We start from the raw sequence: 21,141 nt of genomic DNA, 5'->3' as shown, positions 1-21,141 counted from the left end.
AAAGGCCTGTAACTCCAGCCCCAGTGTATCCAGTGCCCTCTTCTGGTCTGTATGGGCACCAGACATGTACATGGTACACACCTATACATTTATGCAAAACCATTTATAAAGATAAAAATAATGAATAAAATATTTAAAACACTGGATTTCTATTCTTTACATACACACACACACACACACACACACACACACACACACACACTACTTTCTCAAACCCTTACTACAAGGTTATGAATATATACCCATTTTCACAGATGTGGAAACTGGGCTTTCCTGGACTTAGGTAGCACACTCCAGTCACACTGTCAAGAAGTGTACAGGTTGCCATCCGAGGTCTTGCTCCTACCTGTCCTAGCCTTGCCTCTCTAGTCTGAGCTGTACTTTTCCAGCTCCTTTCTCATCACCCCCATTGATACTGAGCACCCTAGTCTAAAGAGCCGTGCTGGTCTCCGTCGGCAGTGTCAAGAGTAGCCAGACTGCAGCAGAAGGAAATTACTGACAGAGCAACAGCGTGCCGTCAGCAGATCAGCTGGGTCCCACCTTTTCCTGGAAGAGACCCTTCATGCTCCAGGTGCTCTGGAGCAAGGCTCTTGGGACATCTCTCTGAAAGGCAAGTTTATGTCGCTGGGTTCCGTTAGCCTCAGAAGGCAGGAAGTAGAGAAAGAATCAGCCCCACGGTCTAAAGACAAAAATGCAAAAGCAAGCAAACAAATAAACGTAAGAAAATTCTGCCACAGAAATGATCAAAGCAGACAACCGTGGAATAACGTCTCCTGTCTGGAATAACAGGTGCATTAGCTGGGCTCCCCTTGGCTAGACTGCAGGCTTGCTGAGGCGGAGACCAACCATTCAAGTTTACACTGGTTAAAATGCATACTTTAAAAATAACCATGCCTGAATGTTTATAGAATGAATGCTATTTAATGTGTCCCTTCCGGAAGCCAAGTGTTCAGACGAGGACTCTTGTCCCTCTAACCCAGTGTGTCAGTTGGGCACACAGCAGCCAGGACATTCAACAGGTGTAGTCAACGGGGCAGGCCCCCTGCTTTCCAAACAGGGTGGGGGTGTGGCTCTGTAGTAACGTGCCTGAAAAGCAGGGCCCTGGGTTCAATTTTCCAGCAACTCAGAATACAAAATGAAACCTCAAACCCAACAAACAAAACAACAGTTGGCCATTTTAGGTCATATAACATAAATTCAGGGCAAATCATAGTGAAGATATTTGTAAGAAGCACGCAGTTTGATGTGCGTGTGAGAGTAAGTACACTTCCTTCCAAATCAGTCTAGAAAACACATTCAGGATTCCTTGGGTGACCGAATTTGGTTTCTGTAGAAAGCAAAGCTGTTTCTTCGGGTGCTAGCAGCACCTTCCACAGTCAGCCCTGGCAAGGACCGAGCAGTCTGTAGTTCTGGGCGCGCCCCTCGCCTTTATAGCGGATTCCAGAGAAAGCCTTCCAAAGTGGCTCCAAACCAGAGGTGCGGAACCAGCCCCGCCCCACCCGCCGCCACCTGCAGAGATGTGCGCCCCGCCCACATCCTGACGTCACTTGGCTCCGGACCACGCCGGGTTGGGCTCCCGGGATTGGCTAGAGTTTGTAACGTCACGAGCCGGGGCGGCCCCGGGCTGGCGGGGCCCCGGGGTGCTCGGGTTCTTTTCAAGGCGGGCGGTGGGGGTGGGGGCGGGGCAGAGGCGGAGCGGGCGGTGTAAACAGACCCGGGAGCCGTGAGCCCCGGAGGAGGCGCGGGCGGCGCCGCCATGGACTTCCAGCAGCTGGCAGATGTCGCGGAGAAGTGGTGCTCCAGCACACCCTTCGAGCTCATCGCGGCAGAGGAGACGGAGCGCAGGATGGACTTTTACGCCGACCCGGGCGTCTCCTTCTATGTGCTGTGTCCGGACAACGGCTGCGGCGACAGCTTTGTGAGTGCATGGGACGGGCGCGCTCCGCTTCGCCCGAGCTCCTCCAGGGTGGCCGGGGTGGGGCGGATAGCCGTGGCAGGGAGCCAGAGGGTCGGGGAGCGGAGGTGCGGTGGCGTCCCGGACCATCCCGCCCCGGGCGCGTGGCTAAGGGCATCCCAGGGGAGCCTCCGGGTGGTACCCACCGGGCAGGGCTCACAGCCCCTGCGGCAGGATCCGAGGTCGGGTCTGGGAGCGTTGTCAGTCCCCCTCGGGGTCTCAGACACAAATCTGCAGCCGCTCCTCCCACCAGGAACCCTTCCCCAGCCTGCGAGTCCCTTGAACGGACACAAAGCCTCTGTCCACACCCTCAATGCTAGATCTTTTGGACCCTCTTTGCGGAATTACGCCCTGGAGCTTAAAAATGCACGCGCGTGCACGCGCGCGCACTCGTGGGGGCACGCCTATCCTGGGTCTCCTGCTTTCCTAGCTCCTCTTTGAGCTGCCAGCAAGTGTGTGTAGCCCATGCGGGTTCTGGCCAGCCATGAGGCTACTGTATCTCTGCCGAGCCCTTTCAGCTTTTCCCATACACCCCGATCCAGAGAGACCAGAACCAGAAACTACTGTAGCCAAACCTTTGGTCTGCGACCCTCCCACTAGGTATTCTGGCGCTGGCAGTTTAGGAAGGCGATGCAGGGAGCACGAGGTTGGGATGGGAGGTGTGGAGGCAGGGCGGGGATGACGCGCAGTAGAGTGTTTGTAAGCACTGCAAATAATAGACCCCAAATGTAAGATGGAAGCAGCTGGGGATGAGGGTTATCTTGTGGTCGACAGCCTGAGGCTGAAGGCGCTGCTGCTGTAGAGGGTGGTGCATGGTGCATCGACCCGCTTGGCTCATCAGGTGAAATGACAAAGCTGGACATACCTCCCAGTCCCCCTGGGTCAGCACACCTCATCCACCCATGGGAAGTTCAACCTAGGATCCGTGAGACCCGGACAGGACAGGTGCAGGCTGGGGCACATCTGCCCAATAAAGTCTGCTCCTAACTTTGGGTGGCATCCAGAGTTAGGTTCTGTTCACTTATCCTCCCTTGAGTTGCCTATCCACAAAATTAGTTCCCTAATAACAGTTCTCTGGCGATCCCTGAAGCAGACCTAGCAGTGTGGTGCACAGCAAGAGCCCTGCAAATTTCAAGTTCAGAGACCTGGTGTTCCCCAGAGTCTTTGTAAAAACCCTTATCTGAAACTAAAAGTGCAGCTCAGTTAGTAGAGCACTTGTGTAGTATGTGTAAAATCCTGGGTTTACTGCAAAAGTGGTGTGTGTGTGTGTGTGTGTGTGTGTGTGTGTGTGTGTGTGGTGTGATGTGTGTGTGTGTGTGTGTGTGTGGATGGGGGAGGGGGTGGCACAAGTCTTCAGTCCCTACACTTAAAGGTGGAAGTTCAAGGTCTTCCTAGGAGTTCCAAGTCAGCCTAGGATCCTGAGACCCTATTTCCAAAATAATACCTCCGAGTAGTTTTCACAGTGGAGACAGGTTATTGATTCATTTAAGCACAGATTTGCTCTCACTTGGAACCTGAGCAAAGTGTTAGCTGACCATTAGATGAAGGAGATAATTCCCTGGACACACTAGAACTAGAACTTTCTCCAAGTTTCTGCTTGTTTTTGTTTCGTTTTGTTTTTAAACTATCCCTCAAATCCGTATCACACCAGGTATGTTAAATGCATGCCTTTGGAATCTTGTTTTTTTTTTTTTTTTCTTCTAGAAAAATCTGTTAAGCACTTGAAGAAATTTTAGTTTAAGTATCACCTCTGCTCTTTGGAGATTTTTGTTAACAGCAAGACTGTTCGATAGCATCTTTCAGTTTGATCATCTGAACAGTTACAAACACTGATGAAGGCTCGGTCTTTCCTTGGTCAGAGCTATCCAACTTGCAGATGACACTCATGCCTGTAAGGACAGGTCGTTAGCTCTGAAGGAATGTAGCAGTGGCTAGCCCCGATTCTGCTCGGACATCCAAGTTCTTGGGAACCTCCCGCTCTGCTAGGTTTAAACAAGTATGCCCTCCTGTTACCTGACTTTAAGTGGCAGCCTGCTGTCACTGAATGCCTGGCAGGACTACTTGGGAGCATGTCTAGCTTATGGTGCTCATATCTGGGAGCCTGTGTTAGTGCCATTACTGTAAATGTCACTGCCATCTGCTTGATAGCTTCCAGTCTCCAAACCTCCTGACTCCCCCTTCCCCCACTCCGCATCCAGATCATCAGAGTTCCACCAGCACCGTGAGGAAAGCATACGCAGAGCCTTTTCCTCCATGCCTGTGAGGGCCCATGGGGGTGAGTCCTCACACTGCTTGTCTCCTCTCGTACCCAAGCGTCCTGACCAGCATCTCTAAAGTAGCTAATATGATCTGGAATCGGGCATGATGGGAATTCTGGCATTCAGGAGGCAGAGGCAGGGAGATCTTAAGCCTTTGCGTGACCTGTCTCCTGGCCATTTCCTACACAGGCACTTCCTGCCTCAGGACCTTACCATTTGCTATTCTCTCCCTAGAACACCCTTGCTGGCCATCAAGACCCCAGGATCTTGTCTTCTGTGGCTAGAGACTCAGGTCCTCGGGTGTGTAACAAGCCCTCTGCTCAGCCATGAAAGATGTCTCCTTACTGGGCCTCACAAAAATTCTATGAGGTAGATGTTGTGCCCATTTTATAGGGGAGGAAACTGTGTAAGAGACCCCGATAGCCCAGATCTCTGTTACCTCGCTAAAAGTTGACCCAAGGTAGTGCCAGAGGCTCAAGAACAAAGATGCCTTTGAACATCACAGGGCAGCTCCTCGGTTCTTCGTTGTCTTCTCACCTCACAGGCTATCTGCCAATGTCACCCCTTCCCAAACTGCCCACCGTGTTGGGGATCATGGCTTTGCAAATGACAGGAAGGGCTGTGCCACCTGGGCAGAGGGTGCAGGAACCGGCAACTGGCTGTCAATTCTCTCTTCTCAGAAAGTCTTGAGGGCTATCAGCCCTGAGAAGGGGATTGTGGGCAGCCATTCAGGTACCGGGGAACAGAACTGTATGTGTACGTGTGTGTGTGTGTATGTGTGTGTGTGTGTGTGTGTGGTGTGTGTACATGCTCATGTGCCCCTGTACACTCACAAATATGCTGGTTTGTGTCCAGTTGGAGCACTGGATGCCCTCGTCCGTTGCCCACGAACTGGAGAGTGTCTACACCTGGAATAGAAACTGCTGATTGTAGGGACAGCCGGTTCACCTTATAGTTCCGCTGTCCTGACAACCGGTCGGTGATCGGATACGCATCATTGTGCAGTTTCACCCCCCTCTGATCCAAACACATAGCAATCGTCATATTGTTAAAGAAACAGTACTCATGGAGGGTCAGTTCTTACAGGCATGTTCACAAGGTTCTGGGTTGTGAGCGTGTCTGTGGTGTATGTAGATGGAGCCGCACTGTGCTCTTGACATGGTGAGAAGGAGGAAAGGCACCTCTTCACCTACGACTTTGGGTTGCTCCATCCAGAGGAGGATAATCACACTATGAGCCATCACGACTGTGAGTGCTGTGTGAGGAGACAAGCACACATTGGAATCACTTCCTACAACAAGTTATTTCAAGAAAGAATAAAGCCGCTTGCATGGTAGCTACTCATGAAGAGGGTATTATGGGGTCCTATGAACCCAGAGGATTGGGAACGAGCCGTTACTTATCGGCTAATTGACAGGCAGTCTGCAGGCAGACGCCTGTGATTTTCAGACCCCCTCTAAATATAACCGTTGACATGGCTGAGCCAAGACTCCCTTGAGCAGCATGCACAGAGGCAGTTGAGGGCATGCAAGCAAAACCTCTGTGGGGTGTTCTCTGCCTTCTGCTGCCCGTGTAGCCACAAGTAAGGTGCTTAACCTTTTGAGCACCAGTTTCCTCCCTGACAGAATGCTCAGTACAGCGAGTCGGCTGCCGTAGTTATGACTGGCTGTGTTCTCCCCACTGGGTGTGCAAGCACGTTGGGCACCACAAGGTTTGTGGTTTCTGTGTCCTGTCTGCTATGTGGACAGACAGCAATTTTAGATTAAGAGACACTAATTAAAAATAGAGCAAGACTAGCAGACACTCCACACTTCAGCTGGGACGGTCCATGGGGACATTGGTTTGGGGACCTCTTTTAGGTGCCGAAATCTGAGGCTGCTCAGGGATAGTATGTGAAATGACGTATTTATACACACACAGCCTGCACACAGGGTTCTGTATGCTTTAACTGGGTTAGATTACTTAGGGCGTTTAGTACAATGAAAATGTGGAGTAAGTGGGTTTTGTTTTATATTGTCCAGGGGATAATCTGCACTCTGAACCCCTTGTGGTTTCGTTGGTTCATAGCCACAAGTCTAGCAGCATGTTTCCCCCACACACACACCCCCAGGACAAAAAGAACTCAGTGGGATTGAGTTAGCTTAGTGATCTAATGTCACATTTTGATGACCAGATCTTGTCATCTCTATACAGAAAGTGGAACACACTTCCTGCGGATGACTTACTTGTGTTGTCTTAGCTGGATGAGCTCAGACCTGATGTAACAGGAAGAGGCTCACATGGTATACAGTCACTGTGCTCCCATCGGGCTTTGGCTGTACGAGTGGCAGGTCACTCGGGATCAGGGGAGCAAAGACCAAGTCACTGTAGCTCATGGCCGTGGTCAGTAGTGGAACTGCCTGAGTTCTCCAGGAAATAATTTGAAATGTAGCACACCTCCATTTAGAAACTCTGGGCGGGTCTGAGGTCTGCATTGTAACAAGCATCCAGGTGACTGTTGACAGTTAAGGACCCAGATCTGCACTTCCTGCTCCTCAGTGTCTCCTGCTACCACAGGCGGCCTGCAACTCACCCAGGCTCCAAGCACCCTCTGTACCCTGGGCAGCCAGTATTCTTTAGTCTGACACTTCCAGCTAAGCTATTTCTGTGGCTGCAGCTAATTTCTCCAGTTCCTGTGGTAGTTTTTTTTTTTTTTTCCTGGCTAATGTGGGTGCTTGGTTCTATGTGCTTGAAGTATTTTCTTAGCTGTGGTTACAGTGGCCGTACCTTCTGGTCCAGGACTCTGGGACTTCTTCAGCCACCCACTTTGTCTTTGTATGGAATTAACTTCAGACCCTGATTGGAGGCTCTGTCCTCTCATCTGGCTGCTTGCTCTCTTCCCCAATCTGGTTTCGTGTTTCTTTCCTTTTATCATTTTTTTCTTCTCTCTCTCTCTCTCTCTCTCTCTCTCTCTCTCTCTCTCTCTCTCTCTCTCTCTCCAGGTTTATGTCTCAGGTCATCCTGTCTTCCATTCTAACACTTCTAGATACCTTTAGTTTTGGAAAGAAGTAGTTTAAATTAAATTAAATACTTGGTGCCTGTAAAGACAATAGGAAAAGAAAAAAGATCAGCAGTCTGTAAATGGTGTCTTTTCAAGTTGCCGAGTCCTCTGGTCTGTCTGACCCAAGCCCCGTGTCTTTTCAACACTTGGAGACAGTGATTCTAGATTATGGGGTTTTTCCTTTTTTTTCTGATTTATTTATTATTCTGTGTGTATAAGTCTTTTGCCTACATGTATGTATGTGCACTGTGTGTGTGCTCGGTACCCACAGAGGTGCTGGCTACCCTGGAACCGGAGTCACAGACAGTCGTCCGCTGTCTTGGAGATGCCAGAGAACACACCATCTTCTCTCCAAGAGCAGCGAGTGTTCTTAGCCTCTTAGCCATCTTCACAGACCCCCCCCCCTTTTTTTTCTTAAGTCCACAAAACCATCAAGGCTGGGACTCTGGGTAAAACCAGACTAATTAGCTGCTTTAGGCAGAAGAGCCTTTCCTGGGGTTCAAGTCTAAATTCTCCTACAGATAAATAGTTCCAGAGGTGGAGTCAGGAGAGGGGGGTAAGAATGTCTTCCTGAGGCTAAAGAAGCTTAGAGTGCTGAGCTGAGCTGATGCTGGTCACCGCCAGGAGCCGGGCACACTGCCATTCTGCTGTTGCCTGAATGAGACGCCTCTGCTTACTTTGTAATTTAAAGTCCAAGTACACTTTAAAAAAAAAAAAAGAAGTCTATAAGGTTTTGTTTATGTATTTATTTTAGATCCACCTGCTTATGGATTGATCTCAACCCAAGTGGCCTAGGAGAGCAATCACAGCAATGTCACCCTGGGTGTCGGGTTTACTCATCCTATGACTCCTGTCTGTGTCAGGCGTGAAGCCCAGGTTGTCACCCTCTCTTGCTGCAGATGCAGAAAGAGAGAAGAGTTCCCTGTGCCCATCACTTACAGACCAGGGCCAGGCCGCCAGCCAGCACTGTACACACTCGGATACGCCTCTGGCTTTTCACTTTGCACTCACACGGTGCCCAGACAGAACGTAAAGTCTGCTAGGTGTTCACCCCACGCATCCTTGTATCTCTGTCCACCGGGAATGGACAAGGTACTGAATTGAGGCGTGCTCTGCACGACTAGCCTTCTGCACAGGAGGGTTTGGGGTGCTCTCCAGTGACTCGGTGAGGTAGTGGAGGGTTAGGAGACCGTAGAATTAGAGCAGCTGGGTGGGTCGGGAAGCCACCATTAAGACAGTGACATGGATAATGGGAGTGTGGAGATGACACCTGCTTATCCTCACCCAGACCCCAGCTGTGTTGGGAACAGAGGCCCTCCTTAGGCACCCCGCAGTGAGATGAGCTCATTGGGTGGCAAACTGAACTTTGTAGGCTAATGTCCTGCTCATGCACATGAATAGAAGCAGGCAGGGGGTGCTACACCTCTTGAACCATTTTCTAACCAGGTCTTGTCTCCCGCTGCCTAGCCTCTGCATCTCCTTCCTTTTCCCAGGCCTCAGCACTGCCCTCGCAGTTGAAACCCTTGAGACCTGTGGTACCTGTGGGGTGCCCTGTGTTCCTGGCTCGTCCGTTCTGGAGCGCGGCTGCTTCTTCATCCGGACCTCAACAGTCTGCTTCTCTAGTTTGTTCTAGATCTTTGACCATTATGGGAAAACCTTGCTTTAGTTTGAAAGATGTCGTAGCATGAATTTCCTCACATAGATAAAATGTTCCCCAGCCTTAGTAACAACAGCAAACCTAAATGCAGACTATTGTCCATATGTGCTAGGTTGGTTATGATGCCCGGGCAAGATGTCTTCTTAATGTGTAGAGGGAGATGAGGACCCTGAGCAAGACCAGGGTCCTGAAGTGACTCAGAGCCGACTTTGCATATCCCCCTAAATTCATTTTATTCTGAGGAGATCTACCAGCATCCCAACTCAAGGGCTGATCTGCAGAGGGAACACCTTGTCCCAAGTTCACAATTACAAACTAGTTCATTAATTCTTTGGCTGTAGCTGGAGGCAAAGTTAAGGAATTTGAAGGCAAAGTCTCCAATTTCTTCCCCCACCCCCTTTTTAAAATCACCCTTGGGTGCCTGCCAAGAGGGTGGGGGGGGTGATACCTGGCCTCACAGGTGAGATTAGCAAAACACTTGGTGGAATTCTGTGGATTTGACATCATCCCTTACCATGCAAGCAAATGAAGAACAAGTGGGTGGATTCCACTCGGTAATGGAGGCTGACGTCAAGCGAGGGCCTCTCCAAAACTCTGGGGTAATGACTTGTGTTCTTTGTTTCTTCCTTGCCCTCATGGGCCGCAGCACGTGTGGAGCGAGAGCGAGGACTGTCTGCCCTTCTTGCAGCTGGCGCAAGATTACATCTCTTCCTGCGGCAAGAAGACACTCCATGAAGTCTTGGAAAAGGTCTTCAAGTCCTTTAGACCTGTAGGTGCTACGTGGCTTCAGAAGCCACCCTGTACCCCTCCGTAACTGCACCTTGATAGCAGAGATGGGTGGGAAAGTGGGCAGACCCAAGATTGGTCTCCGGTCTGCTTGTCAGTCTAAAGACAGCAGCCACTGTGGGGAGGCTGAAAGCGGGTGCACCAAAAACGGGGCTGTTTGGTGCAGGGCCAAAGGCTGTTCTAGCCTCAGTATAGAAGTACTGACAGGGTGGAGGGACACAAGAGGTGATCCAGTTCTCACCCGGTAGACTCCAAATCCACCGGGAAGCCGTGGGTTTTGTCTGCTTGCTTTGCTTTTTTTTTAACCTTTTTTTTTTTTTTAAATCATAGTGGGGTTTTCATCAGGGGTGTGGGTGAAGAGATAGATAAAGGATGTCCAAGCCTGTACCTGTGGGGTGTCTCTTCCTGTCTCATTTCTCAAAAACACTTGCATAAAGCTTGCCCCTCCCCTGGTTTTTTGTTTGTCTGTTTGTTTTGTTTTTACTTCCCTTTCTCTTCCAGCATCACCCCCAGCATCACAACATGCCCCACCCCAGCTTGCTTCTTTGCCCACTGTGGTTATATTGCCTGGTGTGCTATGGAATTTCTGTGCATTTCTCACACTGTTTTCAATCTTCTCTACTAAAGACTTCAAGCTTTAGTCCTCTGAACACAGGGAGGTTGGTTGCATAACAGCCCGCCTGACGTTCTGACATTTCAAGGTTGTTAAGTCTATTTGGCATCTTTTGTGTCTCCTGACTGGCACTTCTGGTATCCTTCATTTGTGTGTGGCGTTGTGTGAATGCAAGCTAGCATGTTTGTGAGTTCGTGGACAGGAGGAATTAATGAAGACCCAGGATGATGGAACCTTTCAGAGAGGACTTTTGTCGGACCTGCTAGGACTTGAGAGTCTTGTCAGCCTGAGGTGGCCTTTGCTGCTTGATTTATAGTTCCTAGGCACTCTAGGTGATTAAAAAGAAAGAAAAAAAAAAAAAAAAAACCAACAACAACAACAAACCAACCAACCAGCCAACCAACCAGGCTTCAGACCTGGTTTCTATTAGTTCATTGTCCCAGGAATGTGGACCTTTGGAGCCCTCCTGGATAAAGTCAGGACCTTGCTGTAGGTGTTCCTTTGATCTATCTGTATGTACAGTATACTTTCTTGCTTTCCCAGCCCAAGTTAGGCTGACCTCTCTGGCTTCCAAGTCCTCGCTGTCCTCAAGAGGTCATTTCCAGGTCTAATGCTTGAAAAGGCTTTAGTGTTCTCAGTGGAAGGCTTGGTCCTAATCATCCGGTCCACCATTAGGAGAAGCAGAACTTCAGTGGTTTTGGCCTGGGAGTCTTCAATGAGAGATAGATCTCAGAGTCAGCAGTGAGCATGGGGAAAGCCAGGAGAGGTGCTGGGCACAAAGACAGCTCTGAAAGCCTAGGGTCAGGAGATTGCATGTGTTCTTGGTATAAGAAATATCCACAGAGCTATGGGGTGTGGAGGTGGGGACCTGGGCACAGTGAGAGAGGAGTTCAGGAGGATGTAGGGTCTCATGGCTGTGGAATGACTTGGGTTTGCCAGCTATGGAGAGCTGAAGATATAGAGCAGGGGTGGAGGGGTGTGATGATGTCCTTTCTTGAGAGGTGTCCTCTTGTAGACTACAGTGCTCAGATTGTCTGTCAGCAGGGAGAGTAGGCCCAGAACAGAAAGCAGTACCATCTCCCAGGCAGATGTGAGGCCAGCTTAAAAATAGCAAAAGTGGAACAAGAGACTCGGAACTGGAGAGGTCTGGAGAGCAGACACAGCTTGCCTCTCTGACGAGTTGGAGTAGAGTCTGAGAAACTGAGGACACCCGAGTCTCTTGGCAGTGCCATGAAGGAGCTGCACAGTGGCAGACGGAGGCTGGGAGGGCTTGTGGGAAGGAAAGCGAGGGCCTGGTGCTGTTAGAACTCAGTTTTACAGGACGAAAAGTCAGTGGGGAAAGTTATGCCTCGCCTCCCCCTGATGCTTTTCCCTCTATATGGAGTTTTGAAAGATGGCACAGGCAGGGTTTGGCTGCTGCTGTTGTAGTTGAGAGACAACCATATCTAGTCAGGAAGATCATGAGCCAGGAAACCAGTGCCGTGTTTCCCTGGATGGTTGCCCTGGGTGCCGATAGTTCCGTGGTAGCATCCCCCAAGATAAACGCATTCACCTGTGCCTTCAGACAACTGCGTTCTGGAGGTCAGGTGTGGGATTTGAAAATGGCAGTGTGCCTATTCCAGTCATGATTGTTTTCCTAAGGTCATCAGCTAGTCACCTGCCTTGTGCAGTCTCTCCACAAAGGTAAGGACATAAAATCTCTGTGGCCTCCCGCTGCCCCCAAGGGGCCTCCGCAACCCTGCTTGTTTGACCTTGTTAATCCTGGGCCCATGGCAGCCTCAGTCTGAAGAGCAGCATCACCTGAAGGCCGTGCCACTCAGACGGAGCTGTGTTCCCTTCGTCCAGCCCGCATTTCCTACAACCAAAGTCATCAATAGCTGTGAGCCTCACTCCACACACTCTGAAACCTGATTGGATCTTTGAAGGAAACATCAGTCTTCCCCTCCCCCCATTTAGAGCCATCTTCCTGTTTTTCGCCTATTTCATCAGATTTCCCACAAAAAAACAAAACTTGTTCTAATCATCTATTGCCAGAGCGCTGTTCTGGAGGGTGGAGGACAGCACAGCATATTTGGCTTTTGCCGCCTGGGAGCTGATTAAGAGAAGCACCGGCCACTGAGCAGGGTGAAGCCAAGGTAAAGGCAGGGCCTGCATTGGATCAGAGTCCTGCACCGTGCTGTTAATGTTTGTCGGAGATGCTAAAAGTTACGGAGGATGTCACTGAGATCTGAGTACCAGGCAGTGACTTCCTGCAGCGATTCCTGTGAGACACACTGAGCAGGAAAGCTGACCTAGGCAGGGCCCATCTTGGCTTCTGGGCTCAGAGTCCTTAGAAACACCAGGTGGGTCGGACTGCCTGACCCTTGCTATGTGGCTTCTTGCCGTTTTCTTGGCCTCTGTTTCCATCTTTAAAATGGGCCCAGCTCTTATTTCACTGCCCCACAGAATCATGAGGAATGTCTAGATCAGACCATCAACACACAGAACGTTCGAGGTCCAGCTGCCCTAGTATCAGGACGAGGTCACTTGGCTGTACGATTCTTACCCATGAATGTCATGGCTAACTAAACTAGTTTCTCATTGAGCCTCAGAATCCTCCAGAACCCAGCTTTCCAACTGGCCAATTGCTACCTCAGCTTAAATGGGATGGATGCATTGGCTGTTGTGCAGTGTGCGGATGCATTGGCTGTTCTGAAGTGTGTGGATGCATTGGCTGTTGTGCAGTGTGTGGATGCATTGGCTGTTCTGCAGTGTGTGGATGCATTGGCTGTTGTGCAGTGTGTGGATGCATTGACTGTTTTGCAGTATGTGGATGGATGCATTGGCTGTTGTACAGTGTGTGGATGCATTGGCTGTTCTGCAGTGTGTGGATGCATTGGCTGTTTTGCAGTGTGTGGATGCATTGGCTGTTTTGCAGTATGTGGATGGATGCATTGGCTGTTCTGCAGTGTGTGGATGCATTGGCTGTTTTGCAGTATGTGGATGGATGCATTGGCTGTTCTGCAGTGTGTGGATGCATTGGCTGTTCTGCAGTGTGTGGATGCATTGGCTGTTCTGCAATGTGTGGATGCATTGGCTGTTGTGCAGTGTGTGGATGCATTGGCTGTTGTGCGGTGTGTGGATGCATTGGCTGTTGTGCAGTGTGTGGATGCATTGGCTGTTGTGCGGTGTGTGGATGCATTGGCTGTTGTGCAGTGTGTGGATGCATTGGCTGTTGTGCGGTGTGTGGATGCATTGGCTGTTGTGCAGTGTGTGGATGCATTGGCTGTTTTGCAGTGGGTAGCATTCTGCTATACAGAGTGGTCTTGTGTCTCCTCTTCTGCTCAGATGACGTGGAAGCTCCTGGTGCTGCGTCCTCATTCCTGCTTTGTCGGACACTGCAGTGTTCCTCTCGCTTGGCTGTGAGAGCTGGTGTCAGCAGCTCTTCAAATAGGCACTGACCATCAGCATAGCGGCTGCCTGCTTTCCTTGTGACTAGCCATCTTATATCTCAGGAGGCAGATTTTGTCTTGGATTTCATTAGAATGTGGGAAGGAGATAATAAGCAGTGAGTAGAGTCTGAGAAACTGAGGGAGGGGGATCTCTTCTTCCAAAGACAGGTGAGATTGGTGTGCCAGGGATGGACAAGCTCTCCCTGCCCTTTCCCAAGTAAACAGTAACTTTCTGAGCTGTTGTCTGCATTGAGCGCTACAGAGACAGCATGCATCTGCCATTGTCTGTGGCCCTCTTGACTTGAGACCAGTGATGCCACATGGTTTAGCCCTGCATGCCTTCCTGGGGGTCTGAGGCTGAGAGTTCTAGAACTTGAGTGTAGACATTGTCTTAGTTGTGACATCTGGATTACTGTTCCCCCATTTGAGCCTCAGGGAGAGTGGGGGAGGGGTGGCAGAGCAATAGAGAAGCCACATGAGGAATGAACAGGTCTACTTTTAATGTCTTAATGCAGTCAGTTACCATTTAGGTCACCGGAACTACTTAGTTAAGTGGCCTGAAGGTGACAGATCTGGGGTGAAATGTCTCTTGGTCACTCTTGACTCTCATGTCATCCCATACAGAAGCCCAGGAACACTGAAGGCTGTGGCATTCTGCCAACACACAAGTTTTGGTTCATATTGGTTGTGAGTGATTAGTATCTAATGAAAAACCAATGTCATTAAAAACTGTTGTCATGGAGCTGGAGAGATGGTTTAACAGTTAAGGGTACTTATTCTTCTAGAGGACCTGAGTTTGATTCCTAGCACTCACACTGGGCATCTTACAACTGTCTGTAATACTAGCTCCACAAGATCCCATGCCTCTAATTGCCAAGGGTACCAGTACTCACGTGTGCATACCAAAAACATAGACATGCACACGTATGCAAAACTGAAAAATATCTTGAATTTGTTATGTTTCCCTGATCACGACTGTAGAACATCATAGAATGCTTGTGGAACACAGATGAAAGGAGAAATTATTTAGAGCTCCTTCAGGGGACCTAGGTTTGATCCCCAGAACTCACATGATGGCTCATCAACATCCTTAACTCCAATTTCAATAGATCCGATGCCCTCTTCTGACATCTGTGGGCACTGTGCACGCACACAGTGAACATACAGACTGGCCAAACATTCATATACATATACAAAAATACATACACACATATATAAAATAAATGTAAAATAATTTAAAGATGAAATAGGAAAGATTGTTTGCAGTCCCAGTTTTATAGAAATGCTTTATATCACACACAGGCACACACATACACAGACACACAGAGACAGACACACACAGAGACACACACATAGATGCACACACACAGAGGCACACACACAGACACACACACATAGAGGCACACACAGGCACACAGACACACACAGAGGCACAGACAAACACACACACACACACTCTCTCTCTAAATGTTTGCAAAAATAAAAATGGCCAATGAGAAGACTCAGTGAGTTTTAACCCCTGCTGCCAAGTCTGATGACCTGCGTTTAGTCTCTGGGCATCACATGATGAAATGAGAAAAAAACCAACTCTTGTACATTGTCCTGTGACTACATATATTCTGTGACATGCATGCAGACACACAAACTATATGTAAAATTTTAAAAGAAAATTCAATATTTGAAAATATTTAATTGCAGTCTTTTTCTGGGCATCTGTATGAATTTTAAAAAATCAATCTTATAATTAACAATTTTTACATTTTATATTCCTCTTATATCGATAATTTTAAAATTCAATTTTAAGTGTATGTAAGATTTTATCTGACTAGCATGCCATAAAATTTAACCTTTTGCTTCTGTACATCCTACTTTATTTTCATCTTTGTTCATTTGCCACGTATAATAAATGGCCACAAGTATTTGTGGGGAGGAAATAAAAGCAAAGGATTGATTTGGGGACATTGGCAATGCTTGTGGTGTGATTCACCAACACCCTGGGTGTGGCATGCACGTCTCCCACACATGTGGTTTGTGGGGCTGTGCCTCCCCAAGGTAGCTGGTAAAAATCAACAGTCCATGAATATTCAGTGTGTCCTCTGTTCAATTTGTAAAGGCTGTGGTGGGGGAGTTGAGCCCAGGGTTGCACTCTCTGTGTTAAGCAGATGAATTTGGACATGTGCTGCCTTTGGACTTCTGCCTGCAATGCTTACAGCTGCTCCTTTTCTTGTCCAATTTCTTCTCTACAGTTGCTGGGGCTTCCAGACGCAGATGACGACGCATTTGAGGAGTACAGTGCGGATGTGGAGGAGGAGGAGCCAGAGGCAGACCACCCCCAAATGGGAGTCAGTCAGCAGTAAACTCCCCTTGGGAAGGGGATTAAGCCCTGTGTGCCCCATGGGGTCTTGTGTTCCTGGGATAGCCCTTTTGCATTAGCTCTTCAGAACAGGACATCTGGCTCCTAGCATCCAAATGAAAATGAGATACCTTTTAAGTGACCACACAATGTCTGTGATGAGCTTTGCTCAGAAGTGACCAGAATTTTGGTCCCACCTTGGTGGGGTCTCTATGGAGACGTCTTGGTAGCTTTTGCCTCTTTGAAGTTAGAGTTCATGTCGCGGCTGCCTGTTCCCCTTGAGTTTATGTTGGAGAATTAATGTTTCCTAACTGGAATGTAGAGAACTCTGAATGTACTGAGGATGTGTTTTGAGTCCTCACAGGTGACCTTGCTTAGGAAAGGCATGATGGAGGAGAAACGCAGCCTACACTCTGTATGTACTTTTTAGGTGTCCGTAAGTGAAGGTTTTGCTTAGAAAGCATGAGTTTTAATATCCAGCCATGGTCTGCACTGTGCAAACGCAGAGGCTGAGAGTGGCTGAATCCCCTCGGACAGTTCATCACTGTGGGGTTGGTTTTCTGGGCCTGTAGCAGCCACTGGTTGGTGTCAATGTTTCGTGGTTGTTCGATCGTTTTAGAACATGCTGATTCCAAAGCCACTTTTAGATTCTAATAGTGGAAAGAGTGGATGGGGAGTAACATATAAATGATTGGTTTCTTGAAGCTGTTTATAAACTTGCAGATGAAACATTCACCTTTTCGCTTCATGATGAGATGGCAACTTATTAAATCAAGAGAAAAGCCAGGATCTGAGCAATGCCCCTTAAGCTTTGAAGCCATAGATGAATCTAACAGGAAAATAAACTAGGATAAAAAATATTAATGTAATGAAATCCTTTACTTTCCTAATCTTTTATTCTTTGGAGAATGTCAAGAAAGGTTCCCAGTGAGTTAATTTATTTAAAATTATAATTAAATGCTCTAGGGAACCCACTCGCAGTGAAAATTTAAAGAGGCATGAAAGTAAGAATCTTAATTACGGGAATTCTTGGTTAAAAGAGGATGATTTTAATGATGAGGGCACACAGACGACTCCCAGAAGGAACTGCTGTCAACATTTAGCCAATAAATACTTAGCAGGACATTCTCTGATGCCGTTGTGAGACCCTTCCCTGTCTCAGGATCTCATAACTTAGGGAGCAAGTGTCCCCTTGACAATGCTTGATTCCTCTGTGCATCCGGTTAGGGAGTGTTTCAAACACACACACACACACACACACACACACACACACACACCAGTAGTATTTTAAATTAAAAAAAAAGAAGATGATGACACCACAGCAGCTCGTGTGGATGGCCACTATGCCTGGGCATTCTCTGTTTAACCCAGGGGCAGTTCGAAGGGTCCCATGCTCCTTGGTGCACTGCATAATGCAGCTGCTGGGTGATGCCACACACTGGTTTCCATCTGTGCTTTTGTACCTATATGTTATATTTTGGGGGGAGAAGCTTATTAATGATTAATTTCAAGCCAAGTGACTTCCCTTGAAGTAGCCCATTAGTGACGTCAGACTGAGAGCTCCTTCCAGGGTGTGAGGTTCAGCCTTTGCAGTCCTGCCCATGGTCCCACGTTGTGAGCATACAGAGGGAGACTGAGCTCTCTGTCTTGTAGACACTGTCCGGGGCAGGTAACTTTCTTTTACATATAGTAGGTCGCACAAATATATGGCTTTTGTACCTAAATGAGGACACCTGAGCCATTTGCTCCATTCTGAGGTAACCTGAAATTTTATACACAGAGGCTTCAAATCTAAATTTACATGTGTTTGAATATTAATAGAAGATGAACTTTTTTTATCAAAAACATATTTAATCGTTGACCAGGTGTACTCGGTGTCATCACATTAATGCTCTCTATTTGTACAAATTGAGCCATGACCCCTCCTCAAGGTGCAGAGGTGCTACTGAATCTCCTCTTCCGCCCAGGGGTCAGAAAGAGAGGACATCCCTGGGTCGAGTCCCATGGCAAATCCCAGAGACATCAACAAGTCCATGGTCCTCACAAACTGCCTTCCCTCGCTGTTGTGTGTCCCTTCCAGTGTGGGCCTGTGAGCACACCCGAGCCTACCTGTTCCACAGCGAGACAAGTGTGACCCCTCCCAAGCCCACAGAGGTAGGCCTTCTAGTATCAGCCATAGCATGGGAGAAAGGTCTTCGGGAGTTGGGAGAGACACTTAACCCTCGACTGTAGGATACTGGCAGGTCATGTGACTTCTCCATGACACAGGGCTATTTGCTCTTCTGGTTTAAAACCCTCTCCTAATGTAGCTGCCAGAGGAAGTATGTGCTCAGAAGAGCAATAACCCAGGACACCGAGGGACGTGGGAAGGAAATATTTTGTAATTTTGCCGAAGATGGTGTCCTTAAGATGCTAGCTATGTGGCTCCTTTAGAATATGGTGGCCAGCAGATGTTCAGATCCCTGGAGCCCGGTGTGGCCTCTATCCCAGGTACTGATGAGATTCTGTCGCTTTGAGACATGGGTAAGCAGAGGCCCCAGGAAACGCTTTGTCTCTGCCGAATGCTAGTGGCAGGCAGAGCTGCTCCTTGACCCCCTACACTGAAGGCTTTGGAGGTGGTAGGCAGGCAACCCAAGAGGGGAAAATGGCGGTCACTCAGGAAAGAGAGGGGGACAGTGAAGACTTGGTGGCAGCAGACAGAGGCAGTGGGAATGAACATACAGGGAAAACTGATTGCTTGCTGGTCAGCGTGAGCTGAAATCTGAACCACACCACCGACGGCACTACAAAGGCGGATCCTATCACTGAGTGACCCGTGGAGACATTTTTCTCATATCTGCCCGGTTACTTTCCTTTGTCTGGCGATGGCACTGAGCCAAGCAGGCTTCAGACATGGAAGAACAGAGCCAGGGAGGGTAGTGAGGCCCCGTTCGGTGCCTAGCATTCCTAGGGTTCAGCCAGACTAAAGGGTCCTCCGCTTGTGACTCCTAAGCTAGCCGCGGGACACGCTATACTCTGTGTTTCCTTGACCAGAGCACAAAACGTCTGCTACGTGAGGAGATTGTCCTTGCACACTGGTGTCAGAAGTAGGGTTGCAGTGCTCCTGAGTGACACTGTGTCCGGGAGTGACACCACTGCTCAGTACAGACAGAAACTGTTCTCTAGCACAATGCATGTCTCTGAATATTGTTCAGTTTCTCTGAGCACAAAGAGTCCGTCCAGGGTATTGTGATCCCAGAGTGGAACTTTTAGTTATTGCATGTTCAGACTCACCGGTTGGGAGACCGTTTTAATCAAATCTGGTTTTCTGCAGTGAGAGGAATGTAGGGATGGACAAGGCTTAATGTTTGTGGGGAGGGGGTGAGTGGTCACAATGAGGAGCTCGGTCCCCCTCCATCTGAGTTGAAAACAAAGCACACAGTCCACACTTACCTCCTGGGGCACAGGACGACTTGGCTGTCTCTAGAGAACTGGGTGCTTAGAGGATGCTGGTAATGGCTTTGTGACTTTCACTATGCCCCCCGCCAAGCCAGAGGCAAGTGTCCTGCACACCTGGTAAAAAAAATTCCTTCCCTTAGAAAGAAGATTGGCTACTAGCCAGGGAAGCTTGCCTTCAAGAGTGCTGGCTCAGGAGGGGCTGTCACGGCATGATGTGGGCCATACCTGCTCTCTCCTTCACTGGTGCTCTGGTGTCAGGGAGACTCAGGTGGAGGCTCTAGTCCCTAGAACAAACCTTGAGGGAGATGCCATCATGGTTTCTTGCTTCCTCTCCAGAGACGCATTAACAAACACTCCTCTTCCACACAAACTCGGCGAGTTACTTTGGTTTGATGGCAGCAAGCATGACTTGAGAAGGTGAGGTCTTGTAGGTTTCACACGGAGTAGGTGTAAAACTTGCTGGGATGCTGGCAGCCTGTGGTCTGTGGCATTGACCTTGAGCATTTCCTGTTGGAAACCCCGTTCATCAACACTGCAAGGTTCAGCAGTTCCGAGCAGTTAAAAGTGTGTACCAAGATACATAGGAATTAGCGATCAGTTTGATTAGGACTGTGTTCAAGTTGTTCGCTATCAAGGGGAAGGCCGGGAGTGTGTTCTTCAACTCCCCTTTCCCCTGGGCTTTCCTTTTTGCTGTTTCAAGGTTCTGTTTGAGCAAGAACCTTCTGAACTGGCAGAGACCAACACTGTACAAATGCCAGCTTTCTAAAAGGCACTAAAATAAATATTCAGTGCTGGGCAAATCCAAACCCGGTTTTCAATCCAGTGTAAAAGTGAGATTTCTCCAGAGAAGCAAATCAGAAGGAGCAAAAGCAAGGGACTTCATCGTTTGTTCTTGTTTGTTTGTTTCCTGTGTGACGTGTGTGCTTCCTTTGAGTTTGTATTTCCTTTCAGAGAGCTCTCTTGTTAAGTGACAAACTGTGAAATGGGTTGCCAAAAAGCTGTGTGCTTTGTTAGATGCTTCACCTTGTCCCATCTGCTTTCTCCTCCCTCCCATGAGAGCAAGGACCACATCTGAGGATGTAATTACCGTATGCTTGCTATTAAAGAGCCTCCCAGCTATCTGTCTGCTTTACTCTTTCTGCAGATTTTGGTTAAGGAACACTGTGTGTGATTTATAAATGAAGAGCTGGGACCGTGGGCACTGGGGTGGGGAGGGAGCATTTCCATCAAAGGTGGGTTTGAAGGTTGGTAATTCGTGCATCTAACGCACGCTCTGGCTAGTGTTCCGCCATTAGTCATCTCCCTTTAAACTAGTACTGGCTTCACAGGTGAGAATTCCTTTCTGCAAACCTAGTTAGGAATGCTTGGTGGCACAATTAGAAATCCAGATCCTGTGGCATTTCCTCGACACCTCGTTCCCCGTGCCTTTATTCACTAGACAGAGGTGTGTCGGAAGAAGCTCTGAAAGTTGGCAGAAAGCTTCATTCTTTGCTTAAAGATCCATTTTCTTGCTCCGAATTGGGGGGGGGGTGTCTCTAAACTTGAAAATGGCTTCGCAGCCCCAGCTTGAGGCTGTGTGTTTAATGTCGTTGGGGGGAGGGTCCTTGGAAT

General features: G+C 48.6%; 1 protein-coding gene across 1 annotated transcript; it reads left to right on the top strand.

Moving 5' to 3' along the window:
- The first annotated feature begins 1,738 nt into the window (after positions 1 to 1,738).
- Positions 1,739 to 16,522, top strand: MTURN (maturin, neural progenitor differentiation regulator homolog). The gene is made up of 3 exons (XM_080931950.1): positions 1,739 to 1,918; positions 9,556 to 9,678; positions 15,986 to 16,522. Exons 1-3 carry the CDS (start codon positions 1,757 to 1,759, stop codon positions 16,094 to 16,096), a joined length of 396 nt encoding a protein of 131 aa, XP_080788076.1. The 5' UTR covers positions 1,739 to 1,756; the 3' UTR covers positions 16,097 to 16,522.
- The last annotated feature ends 4,619 nt before the right edge of the window (positions 16,523 to 21,141 follow it).

Source organism: Micromys minutus (assembly GCF_963924665.1).
Source record: "Micromys minutus genome assembly, chromosome: 18".
NCBI lineage: Eukaryota > Metazoa > Chordata > Mammalia > Rodentia > Muridae > Micromys > Micromys minutus.
Note: the sequence above shows the minus strand (reverse complement) of the source record. Positions and strands in the feature narration are given on the sequence as shown.